General features: G+C 39.9%; 1 protein-coding gene across 9 annotated transcripts in view; it reads right to left on the bottom strand.

Moving 5' to 3' along the window:
* The window catches only part of LOC132396665 (microtubule-associated serine/threonine-protein kinase 4-like), a 398948-nt gene that overhangs the window by 296070 nt on the left and 89461 nt on the right, over positions 1–13417 (bottom strand). For all 9 annotated transcript variants that reach the window (XM_059974425.1, XM_059974427.1, XM_059974426.1 and 6 more), the window contains exons 2-3: positions 5889–6042; positions 1933–2057 (exon numbers count right to left, since the gene is read on the bottom strand). In XM_059974425.1, coding sequence (XP_059830408.1) covers positions 1933–2057; positions 5889–6042 — 279 coding nt within the window. The remainder of the gene's footprint in view (positions 1–1932; positions 2058–5888; positions 6043–13417) is intronic.

Here is a 13417-nt window from a genome sequence, read left to right as displayed (position 1 = left end):
TGATTAACAAATGAATACAATTACCATACCAGCCATTCTAAAGCCAAACAACGGCGAGAGAAACACTTATCCGACAAAGAAGCATTCCTACTTGTAACAAACCAAAGAAGCCATTTTGAGTAACATACACAGGACATTGTTTAAAATTTTTTAGGACCCACTAGGTTTGTAAAACAAAATACACAAACCATATGCCCTTCATAATTTTAGAAACCTCCATAAGCTCATACTTCAGACTCCTACATTTCAGTGCGAGTAAACCTAGCCTGGCGAATCACTCTTTACAACTACATCCCTCCACTCTAGGCAAAGTGCTGGCAAACCTCTTCTGTATTCCCTCTATTGGTTACCACATCCCACTTGTAGTGTGGTGACCAGAACTATACACAATATTCCCTCTGTATTATGACACTGCAAAGCCACTGTTTACATCAACAACTCTGTCCTTCTTTACTTCCTACCAAAGTTTTTAACCTCACATTTCCCTCCTTACATCCCTTCAGTCAAAATCTACCTCACCTAATCCAACAATATCCTTTGTAGATTCCATCTATCTCCCCTCAAAAATATTGGATAGGTATTTGCACTAATGCAAACTTGTTAGTGCTTGATACACAGAAACAGTATTAATAGAGTTCCCATTTCATTTTATGCTATCAAGTCTCAGATGAAGGAGGGGGCAGAAGCAAGGTACAAGATGCATGTGTTTTATATGCCTCGGAATTAAATTGTCCTGCCCTATCAGCATTTGGATCAGTTTCCCTAAAGTTCTGTACAAGACTCTCTTTTACTAAACTTTGGATATCTAATTTATTATTAGTGCCTACACTGTACAATGTTTTATTTATAAATATCAGTCTTCTTGCTCTTTGCTGGTCCCTCAGGATTGAGGGACAGGCCTCCAGCTGCAGTTCTGTGGATTCTGAGGCAGTTGACGAGGCCGAAGTGGGAAATGCAGGCTTACCACTGATGGACAATTGATGCTGAACAGCAAGGGAGGTGAGCAGCTCAGGAGATGACATGCTCCTCCTACCATTTACGCTTGGTTTCTGCACTGTCCTGATGAATGAAATTCTCACTGTAACCCATATTGAGTAATCTTGGAGTGACAATTCATATGACTTGCAAGGGATGTTATACTTTTTGAAAGCTTTGAGAACATAATTGAATCATTCCCTGCATCTTCCTGGTAATCTCTTATTGTGACAGAGCTCGGGATAAAACAGCTAACATACGATGACCTCCTGCCTGTAACAGGCAAACAAATACCAGATCAAAGATTCTCATCAGAACCTCAGAATCAGGTTTAATATCACTGACATTTGTCATGAAATTTGTTGTCGAGATCAAAATGTTCTTGCACTTAAATTCCCAAACTGGATCACAACACCTCCAAAGGTCATTCATTTTCTGTGTGCTGCCATGTACCATTGTAAAAATACAATAACAGCATTTTCTTTTTATTGCTTTCTATACTGAATGATGTCAGGCATATGAAAATACCACATTAAAATACCAATATATTTTATCTAGATGTTTCTGTACTTCCAATACAGTTCAGTCCTAAAGTGATTGGGCAACAGATTTTCAACTATGAACACCAATGTAAAATAAAGCAGGCTTAGAAACAGGGCAGAGTTCACATACAAATCTGCAACGATTATAGTCTTTATTTATTATTTATTTATTATAGTCAAAAACGGACATACACATACAATATCTGAGTGGATTTCTTCCTTTATTTGGGTAACTTCTCATCAATTCAGTGAATTCCAAATCAAGGAGATTTTGAAACTTAAGGGGAATAAAAAGGCAGCAAAACATTAAATGAATGTTGTGACTAGAATTTTTTGCACTACTTTCTCAATCTGTCAAGCACAGGCCTTATTTATTTTATGAACACATGCAAAAGCTTTGAAAAGATGCACTTACCAAACTAGCAGTGAGAGAAGGAGCTGACTGGCCCAGCGCCTGGCTGCGCATACGAACAAGATTTGTTGTCTCCATTGTCTGTTGCCATGGCCCCTGTGCAGAAGCAACCGGAAGAAGGTATTTTCCTGTAGGACAAAGTTTGTTTCCCATTAGTCTAAAGAATCACATGCATCTTTAAAACAGAACTACTTCTTTCCAAAGTGGCCTTACATTAGCAAAATCCAACTGATCTTAAAGTCTCTAGGTAGGGTAGAATTAGAATTTCTACTACTGCATCATTTCTCAGAACATGCTGGATTAAATGGAACTCAATTGCATGACTTTAGCTAGCATGAGGGACTTCATGCAAAGGGTGGAGGGCATTTGGAATGAGGTGCCAGAAATAGTGGTTGAGACAGGTACATTAGCCAAGTTTAAAAGCAACTGGATCGGCCCGAATTGTCAACTGTGCTTTTTTTCCATGGAGGCTGCCAGGCTCTTCCCAGCATTCTGTGTGTGTTGCCCGGTTTTTCAGCATCTGCAGATCTTCTCTTGCTTGGACAAGTACTTGGATAGGAGAGACTATAGGCTGCATGAAGGCAGATGGGACGAACTTGCTGGGCAATGTTGGTGGCATGGATGACTTGGGCCAAAGGGCCTGTTTCCACACTGGATTCAAAAGCAGAATGACAACTTACACATGTTACCATCAGATAACTCTCAAAGCAAAATACCAGAGGAGCCAGTCATTCAAGAACTCTACAACTCACGTTCTCAATATTATTTATTATTATTATTAATTTTTTGTATTTTCAGCTCGTTTTCTTTTGCACATTGGTTATTTCTGAGTCCTTGTGTGTAGCTTTTCATTGATGCTACTACACTACTTTTTTTCTACTGTGTCGGCCTGCACAAAAATGAATCTCAGAGTAGTATATGGTGACATACACATATGATAATAGTAAACATACTTCGAAATTTGAACAAATTCCTGGAACAAAGCAGGTGGTCAGGGAATTTTTGGGTCAATGGCGTTCCAACAGAACTACAATAAGTTAGAAATAAAAAGATGTTTTAGTTGGGTGGGGGGGGGGAGGAGAAAAGACAGCAAAGGAAGGCATGTGAAAGGGTAGAAGGATTGAAATTATCATTTTAATTTTCCAGATAATATATTGGTAATAGATCAAGGAGCAGAGCTTCCGAGGAGGAGTAAGGCTAGACATGGAAGGAAGCAAAGAGGAGCCGATCCAAAGGGAGCCACCTGCAGTCATTCTACATTCCTACAACAACAGAAAATACTGTTGTCATACCTCCATTTACAAAAGGCATGTTACCTGGAAAGTGTATAAGAGGTAGGCAGAATGTACTAGGACCGGGCTCTCAACCTGGGGAGCAGACACCTCGGTTAATGGTAGGGATCCATGGCAAAAAAAAGCTTGGGAAGCCCTGCACTACAATTATTTTGCTACAATGCACAGAGAATGGTGTAATATTCTCTGTGCATTCATAGCAAAATCAGTGAAAACAGCTAAGAAAACAATTGTCTGCCTTATACAGTGTATCTGGTTTAATCTCTAAGGTGTCACAGCGAAGATTTTACAACCTGATTAGTTAAAGGACCTTACTGACTCATTTCCTTATCTGCCACTCAAGATCCCTGGAAAGGACATCAGGAATATCAGAGTTAAACAGTCATACTGTACACAGGCAGATTCCTTGCCAACATCAAGTCGCTGTCCCATTTACCAGCATCTGGTCTACAGCCATAACATGATGAAATATCTGCTGAAAGTCAGTCCAAATCTCATGGGTAACCTTGGGATGGGACTAAGGTTGTGCAGTTCCTTCACAGCTAACCCAAAAACTTTAGGTCTCCATCATCAACATCAAAAGTTTCTGATGGATGAATATTATCTTTCCTGCTTCCATCTCTGCTGATACTCTATGCAATTTGATTGAAGGTTTATCATAGTTGAGCTTTTCACACAAAAATGCATCATCTAGATATGCACAAGATTATCCACATTAATTAGATGGCATGTCTTAAAAACTGAATATGATAATTCAAAATGATTACCCTCCAATTGGTCTTTTGTCTATTGTATGACAGCTGTCAACATTTACAAAGGGATTCCATTCAATCATTTTGGTTGGTACAGAACAAAGCATTTCACAGGTCCCAATACATGTTACCTTTATCGTCCAATTTGGAAATTCCCCAAAGAATCAATAGAAGAAATATAAGGCATGAGATTTGTTTAAATATTAAATATAATAGCAAAAAGATGTACTGGGTTGTTTTCCATTCATTATACACTAATAATGAGCATCCCATGTGTCTCTTTTATGCATGCATAATCTCACAATAAATATTTACATCACGGATCTTTGCCATTCTATATTCCTCATTAGAAATGCTAGTTATACTGAGACACATCTGTACCGTACTACCATTTTTATTTGAGCAACAATCGCTCTGTAAGAAAAGCATACCCCACATTAAGAGCAGTTTTATATTTTAGGGAAACAGGTAATGTTTAAATCATGTACTATGCTCTAACATAATTTTGCAAACCTAACACCATTGTACCAAAATAAATACAAGAGTCGAAAAGAATTATTAACATTAAGTAAACGAGTAAACATTTTACTGCTAAAGCATGATTAGTGGGGTTTTTTGGTCAATATTTATCCAAAAGTCAACTTCACCTCATTCATCGTCATTATGTGCCGTGTCGTATGACGCAGGTAATCATTGTCTGTGGTGTATGACCATATTGTTCTCGGAAAATTTTTCTACAGAAGTGGTTTGCCACTTCCTTCTTCTGGGCAGTGTCTTTACAAGATGGGTGACCCCAGCCACAGTCAATACCCTCCAGAGACTGTCAGTGGTCACATAATCGGGACTTAAGATATGCACCCCATTTTCACAGATTAATGACATACTTCTTTCAATAATGGCAGGACTTTCATACGAAGAAAGACTTGATCGACTAGGCTTATACTCACTGGAATTTAGAAGATTGAGGGGGGATCTTATTGAAACATAAAATTCTAAAGGGATTGGACAGGCTAGATGCAGGAAGATTGTTTCCAATGTTGGGGAAGTCCAGAACGAGGGGTCACAGTTTAATGATAAAGGGGAAGCCTTTTAGGACCAAGATGAGGAAAAACTTCTTCACACAGAGAGTGGTGAATCTGTGGAATTCTCGGCCACAGAAAACAGTTGAGGCCAGTTCACTGGCTATATTTAAGAGGAAGTTAGATATGGCCCTTGTGGCTAAAGGGATCATGGGGTATGGAGAGAAAGCAGGTACAGGGTTCTGAGTTGGATGATCAGCCATGATCATAGTGAATGGCAGTGCAGGCTTGAAGGGCTGAATGGCCTACTCCTGCACCTATTTTCTATGTTTCTATGAGCACAATTCTTTATCATCTCTATTATAATAACTGTATCAAAAGAGTCAAGACATATTTCACTGCTTTTTTTTAATCATATTACTGCGAATTAATAGAAGGGATTAAAAAGGCATGATTTATTAATTTATACATATTTAGTTCTTACTGTTTAAGGATTATATGGAACTTTTAATTGTATACTGCTGCCAGTAACAAAAGTTCAACCCCACATCCTAATGTGAAAACCCAAAAATAGAAAACAACGCAAATCAAAATATTTACCAAAAAATACAGTGATTTTTATCGGTCAATAGATCTTCAGAAACTAATTCAACCAGGTCTAAATGAAGTACATAATTCTTTGAAAAAGACAAATAAGACAGCTAATTAGAGTAAAAGTTTTGTAGTGGATTTTTTCTCAGTAATGAAAAGTGATGCTAGCATGGAGGAACACACACAAGTAGAACAAAAAGTTCCACTATTTTACAAAATTCATTTTCCATCAAGCAGATTATTACTAACAAAAAGGTTTTTAAATCTATTAAGTAGCTTTTAAAAATGAAGTTATTTTTACATACCAGTCAAGGCTCCCCCCAGACTTCCTCGTCTTAAACACTTTGCATCTTCACTTAGCTGTCTGTTAAATTTCAAAGTTTTGCCAGAGCCACAAGCAAGATCAGGGTTGCTGGATTTCCGAAATGGGAAGGATGGTGGGCACAAGATGTGGTCAAACTAAAAGATAAAAGAAAGACATTAAACTATATTTATAGTAGTAATGCAGGATAAACTATAAAAACTGCTGCTTTTGTATTTTTCTAACAACTGTATTTATAATGTTCAATTACTTTGGTTCATAGTAACACAAACTGCAAGAAATACGAAGACAGTCATACAGTTTCTAGAGACCAATCGACATGAGTGTGTAGGCTACAGGCTTTCTAACCTCTAGCACATAAAAATCAGACATTTTGAATGCAATTCCCTAATGAAAGAATCATTCCATAATCATATTTTATATACCAATTCAATATTAGGAATGGTCAATTGTGTTTCACCCCCATGTCATTATATCTCTTTACATCAACTCAGCCCTATAACTACAATCAACCTGTAGAAGTTTCCATTAGAAGCCGGATCTCAAATCTATTACAAGAATTAGGAAGCACTGAGGTGTATCGGAACTTCTTTTACAGAGGGTGGTGAATCTCCAGAATTCTCTGCCCCAAAGGGGTGTAACAGCTAGATCACTGGGGGCATTAAAAAAAAAGCATCATAGACATTTTTGAAAGATCAGGAATTACAGGCACTGGCAAGGCAGAGGAGTTGAGGTCTGGGGAAGACTAGCCATCATATTGAATAGCCTCGCTGTATTCAAAGAAGTGAGAGGTATTTTTACATGGTAGTCTGTTTACCATAGGCGAAACGTACCTGCCTTTTTAGGAATGCTGGAATCAACTAATCCTCCAGCACCTCTCTGTGAGCTTTTGATGTTGTTGGGAAGCCTAGGCTTTCAACTAAATCAGACTTGGTCGAGAGATGGGTTTTTTTAAAGAATAGAATCACAAACAATGTCGAAGTTTATGTATGCCAAACAGTGCGCAATTTGCAATAAAGCACAGTTTCCAAATCCAGGAGGAATTATCTTTAAGCAGATTCCCCACTGATAATTGTATTAGTGTCTCCCTCCTCCTTCCCCATCCTTTACAACACTCAGCCAATGTGTTCATTTTTCAGACTGAGGCTTCTCTTGCTCATTGAAGCAGAGAAATCTGCACTTGCTGTGAAGGGTTATTCTCAGCTTCTAATAGTGCTGAGATCAAACAATCAGGGACCCAGGAGGCCAGTGACCAGCTCACTGCAAATTTGAATAATGCTGGGAATTTAGCAACCAGTTCAGCTTCACAGGAGCCAAACTTAAACAACAAATCAAATCAACAGTGGGGAGAGAAAAAAGCAAACTACTGGAGCAACGCAACAGGTCAAGCAGCATCTGTGGAGACAAAAGGGTGGATAATATCTTGGGTCGAGACCCTGCATCAGGGCTAAGCATGAAGAGGGAAGATAACCTACATAAAGAGACAAGAGAGGGGGAATAAGACAAGGGGTGATAAGTTACAGATGGAAGCAGGTGAGGGGGCAATGACAGGGAGGCGAAGCCCAGTAGCAGAGGAGGGGGAAGGCGCACATGAGGAAAAAGTAGAGAGGGGCATCTCGAGGCAGGCAGTTGGTGAATGGTAGAAACAGATGAGGGATACAAATCAGGCCACATTCAGGCAGGTAGGGGCAGGGGGGCTGCAAATGATCAGCTTTATTTTTCATATGTACAGTACTGTGCAGAAGTCTTCTGCATACATTTATAGCTATGGTGCCTCAGACTTCTGTACAACACTCTTATTTGTGAACATGGAGCAGAGAGAAAGTTCGTAAATCTGGTGGGAGTAAAGAATATTGGGAAGGGCGAGGGTGGAGCACCATGGGGAGGGGTGTGGGACAGATGGCAGAGGAGGAGTGTCAGGAGCAGGGGAACACACCCAGCCCTGAGACACCAGGCAAGGTCATTTGACTCCATACAATTGGTTTATCGATCATTACAGAAGGTCTCTCTGGTGCTGCCCACCCTCTCCCCTCTATCTTCCCCTTCTCCCAACCATGATTCTCCCTTCCCACTTTCAGTCCACAATAGAGACCCATATCAGAGTCAGGTTTATCATCACTCACATCAGTCATGAAATTTAACTTTTTTTTGAGGCAGCACGACAGTGCAATACATAAAACTACCACAGTACTGTGCAGAAGTGAGAGGCACTTCAGCTGGATGTGCCTAACAATTTTGCACAGTACTGTACATTGAAACAGAGTGAAATAAGCTGTGTTGAGTTAACGACCAACTCAGTCTGAGGTAGTGCTGGGATCAGCCTACAAGAATCACCATGCTTCCAACACCCATATAACCTGCCTACAACTTGCTAACCCTAACCCAAACACGAGGAAATCTGCAGATGCTGGAAATTCAAACAACACACACAAAATGCTGGTGGAACACAGCAGGTCAGGCAGCATCTATAGGGAGAAGCACTGTTGACGTTTCAGGCCGAGGCCCTTCGTCAGGACTAACTGAAAAAGATAGTAAGAGATTTGAAAGTTGGGGGGGGAGGGGAGGAAATCTGAAATGATAGAAGACAGGAGGGGGAGGGGGAGGCTAAGAGCTGGAAAGGTGATTGGCAAAAGGGATACACAGCTGGAGAATGGAGACATGTTCCAAGGAAGGATACATGTCTTTAGTAACTGGTCTGGGTCAAAATGTGATCGAAAAGTTGAAGGGCGGATGAAATTATTTATGGGGAGCAGTGAGAGAGGGTTTCACTGAACTCCCGTCAAAGAGAACCATGTGTCTTTGGAATGAGATCATCCTTCTCTTATCTGGTTCCACCCATCACCTACCAACCCTCGACTCAAATCTCCCTTTCACTTCCTATACTAGCCACCTTCTCTCCACACTCTATCCTGACACAGAGGTCTTGACCTGAAATATCAACTGATCTTTGCCTCCATAAATCCTCCCTGACCTGCACAACTTGCCCAGCAGTTTGTCTCATTGCTCCGGTTTCTGCATCTGCAGTGCCTCATGTCCCCAGACAAAACCACCCAGCCCCTGCAATCCATATTCACTACATGGTTTCGGAAACATTTTCCTTTCCACTGCTGGAGGATTTACAAAGCAAAAAAAATCATAACTAAAGAAAAATCATACATTATTCAGTTTGCTTCTCAGACAACTGCCAATGTAAATTGAAATTTATGTTAACAAAAAAGCAGCTTTCAATTTGCACAAATATTGACAAGCAATGCCATAATCCAGCCATGTAATTCCCAACCCAGCAATGGAACGTTGCTGACCACACAGTGCTTCAGGGTGCAATGAACAGTCACAAAGGTGTTTTGAGCCATAACATTTGGTTACATTCCTCTATTAGAACAAAGGAAATACTGAATGGAGTTTTAAAAAGGTGATCCAATAAGTCAAATCTTGGCTCAGCTTCTAAATTATTCTGTCAAATTTTGCTACGAAGGCGTCCACTGGCTTTGTATCTATCCTAACTATAGTAGGAGACGTCCAAATCACACACAGGGAATTCCCACTGTCTGCCCACTTGGGGAATAAAATGATTCCAATTATCAAAGCAATAAGATAATGCTAGACTTACACTGTCTCCTTGTCAGTTACACATTCCCGGGAGCACTTGCTTTATTTAATAATTGAAAATTAAATTTAACTTCCCCCTCCTCACCGAATGTGGGGAGCAGCAGGCACTCAGTTGGTCCCTGAAGAAAGTAGCTCAGTAAAAATATTAGGACAGTAACATGAAAACAAGTATCCCTTCAGCCAGTGGCAAAGCTAAATCTCACAGATATTATACTAGAAAATCTCAAATGCACCCCAAGAGGTCTGCCATAGCAGCAGCTGTTTATCATGATCCACTTGTGCTACACCTTACCTTCAGCCTCAGGTCAGCAAACATTGATAAGATTACAAATTCAGAGGGATAAACATTTATAAACTGTGCAATGTAATTGGTAATATGGCCCATGTTTAAACTTGCACCGTTTCCAAAGCTTTCGTACTCACTATTTAAACTGTTCAACTAAATAATAAATAATGTATCTTAGAGCACCTAATATCTTATTTAAACCGCTGCACTGTTTTTCTTAAATTCAGTGTTTGCATTGAAAATGTTCTTTTGCAGAAGAGACATGTGTTGTATAAAGTAATCACCCACTCTGAATTTAGAACATACAGCATAGCACAGGCCCTTTTGCCCATGTTGCTGTGCCAGCCTTTTGACCTACTCCACAATTAACCTAACCCTTCCCACCTACATACCATATAACCCTCATTTTTCTTTCATCAATACGTGTACCTATGAGTCTCTTAAATACCCCTAATGTCTGTGAAGAATTTCAGGATGTGTACATTGCACACATTTCTTTGATATTACAGTGAAGCTAAGTATCTGCCCCCAGTACATTCCGGCTACCCACCACTGTTTAATAAAAAAATCTATCTCTGACATCTCCTTTAAACTTTCCTCCACTCATTTTAAAAGGGTGCTTTGGTATTAGGAACAGCCACTATTGGAGCTATGATTGTTCATTCTTTTTCACAGTGATTAATACTCAGCTTTCCTTCCATATTCCCCACCATTTATATACTATTTTTCCTCTATCATATATCTGCAGTAGCCATTCTACACTTGTAAGAATCAATAAGTACCACATGTAGGCAGGCTATTTGGTTGTATAGACCTCACACGGTCAAGCTGAATCCTATAATCACAGTAGTCATACCGAACACTTGCCAACAAGAAAGCTGAATAATTTTTTTCTATGCTTGCCTCTGCCCAGCAAGCACAAGATTAACCAAAATTGGCACTTCATTAGAAACCCAAATTAGAGTAATGCAGAGAGTAGAAGTCAACTCTAAAATCTCCTTCACTGTAGATTCACATGGGTTCCCAACCTAGAGTCCATGGACCCCTCGGTTAATGGTAGGGTTCCATGACATTAAGAAAAAAATTGTGAACCCCCTGTTGTAGAATCATTTCCATAGTTGGGTAGCATATGCACTCGGCTAAATCACCAGAATAGTTTTCAGATGCCTATTGTTCCAGAAACAAATGCAGCATAACAAAAAGGCAATCACAATTTAATAAAAATACTCACAAAGACCTGTGAGCACATTCTTCTCTGACAAATTTCCAAACAACCACAATACAATACCTTGAAATTTCTATCATGTAGGCAGAAGAGACAATATTACACAAGAGACTGCTGTAAATAGATTATTAAATATGTACATTTACATGCAGAATATTTTAGGATATCAATCCACACACAGTTGCAAAGCTGAAGGGCTAAGAGTGGAGGCTTTTCATTCACTAAATCAGCAAAACAAAGCCAGAAAATTTTGGTCAAGGTGAATAGTCTGAATTTATCTGGTTACTTGTTGAGGATATACTGATGTATAAATGTCAATTCGTTAACCTGCTTTATATTCACAGTAACACAAAAGGCCATTCAGACCCTCAGGTTCATGCTAGCTCCTGAAGAACAATCCATCTCTTTATTTCTCTATGTGCATGCAAAATATTCCCTCATTCTCATGTCCAGAAACTTCCCTTTGATAACTTTTGTCATTAGCCTGCACTGAGAGGTAATTTTCAATAGCTTATCCACTTGTGAACACACCTTTTTGGGGATTGAGAGCTGGAAGAAGCCCACGTGATCACAAGGAGAACATGCAAACCCTACATGATGGCATCGGAGGTCAGCAAGCAGCACACACTGCCACCCCACTGTGCCGGCCTCATGACTGACATTTGTAACCAGATTGTATTTACAAAGAGGACACAAATCAGTATGACTGATCAGTACTTTGCTAAATGCTCATCAATCACATTTTCCTACTCTACATCTGCACAGACCTGATTCTATTCTATTAATCACAAATCTATCCAATTCTTTATTATATTCATAACTGATGCAAAATAATGGTTCAAGTCATTAGAAATAAAAATAGTCACTGCTTGATCAATTTTACATGCCTACTTACATTTTATAGTCAATCATAAGAACTGCTACCAACGTCAAATAATGACTTGCAAAACTATTTTAGAAAAAAAAGTGGGCCATTTAGAAAGAAATGTGAACATCAGCAGTAAATATTCAAGGGACTGCAGATGTTGGAATCTGGAGCAACAAACAACCTGCGGGAGAAACTGAGTAGGTCAAATACAATCTGTGGCAAGAGAGGAACTGTCAATGTCTCAGGTTGAAACCCTGCATCAGGACTCAGTATTAAATACTTCTTAAAGCATTTTACCCTACTCCTTGTGCACACCTCAAGAGATTACCTGAAGTACTAGCGAATAGGAGACACAATATGCACCCTGCGTACAGATGTTTAATGCCAGCAAAAAATATCACCAGTTAGGCCATGGACGCTGCAACAGCAGTGTAACATCCGCTGTTTAACTTTCTCTCACACAGTCACACATGCACCCAACATGGATGAAGCATACAAGTATCCACTACGACGGTATCTGCCAGGATAGGAGCAAAGGCTTTCTGGGAGAGGGTGTTTCACCCATCAGAAGGTGCTCACAGTGACTGCTGAAACACCCATAAAATGAGTTTCTCGAAAGCTCACTCTACGAAAAGTAGAGTCACCAAGTCACCATGGCCCTGCAAGTTTCAACTTAGTTATGGAAAGGGATTAGGTTTGTTCTCAAGCTAGGATCTGAAATTGAGAGAAGGCTGCTTTCAACACCATAGAAGAGGACCTCGTGAAAGCAGGTCGGGAGCAGTTGCTTCAGGGTCAAGAGACATCTAACAAATGGGAGCCTTTTTAAAGACATTTACTGAGTGTTCGGGATCAGGATGTTCCAGTGGGGTGAAAGACAAAGATGGTAAGATTAGTAATCATTGGAATGACAAAGTAGAAGGTCCAATCATGGAAAATTGGGTCATCACAGAACAGAGAGGCTTACATTAGTAGTAGGGACTTTCTTGGAGACAACTCTGAGGGACAGGATTTCTGTACAGTTGGAAAGGTGGAGGCTGAGCAGGGATAGGCAGCATACCTTTCTGCAGGAGAAATCTTATGTCATGAAGTTGACTGATTTTTTTTAAGGAGATAACAAAGAAAAATGATGAAGGCAGCCAGTAGATGTTGTTGAGATGAACTTTACTAAGACACTTGACAAGTTCCCGCGTGGTAGGCTGGCCAGAATATTAAGACACTCAAATGGTGAGCTAGTTAATTGGATCCAAAATTGGTTTAATTGTAAAGGGGGTTTCTTTTTTTTCTTTGTTACTATTGGGAAAGGGTTTCCTTTTGTTAACTAGCAGGAATGCTAATTTACTGATAACGAGAATTCCTTTGTAAACCAAATGGGGATTAATGTTCTTTCTTCTGAGTCTGTAAGCTTTTGTTGACGGGCTTTTGGGCAGATTGGCGCGAGGGGGTCGAGAGAGAGGACGCCATGCTCTAAGCTGGGCGAGGATCGGACCCCAAAGGGGGGTCCGAGGCCTGGAGATTCTCCGAGGC

Source organism: Hypanus sabinus, chromosome 7, assembly GCF_030144855.1.
Source record: "Hypanus sabinus isolate sHypSab1 chromosome 7, sHypSab1.hap1, whole genome shotgun sequence".
In the NCBI taxonomy this organism is placed as follows: Eukaryota; Metazoa; Chordata; class Chondrichthyes; order Myliobatiformes; family Dasyatidae; genus Hypanus; species Hypanus sabinus.
Note: the sequence above shows the minus strand (reverse complement) of the source record. Positions and strands in the feature narration are given on the sequence as shown.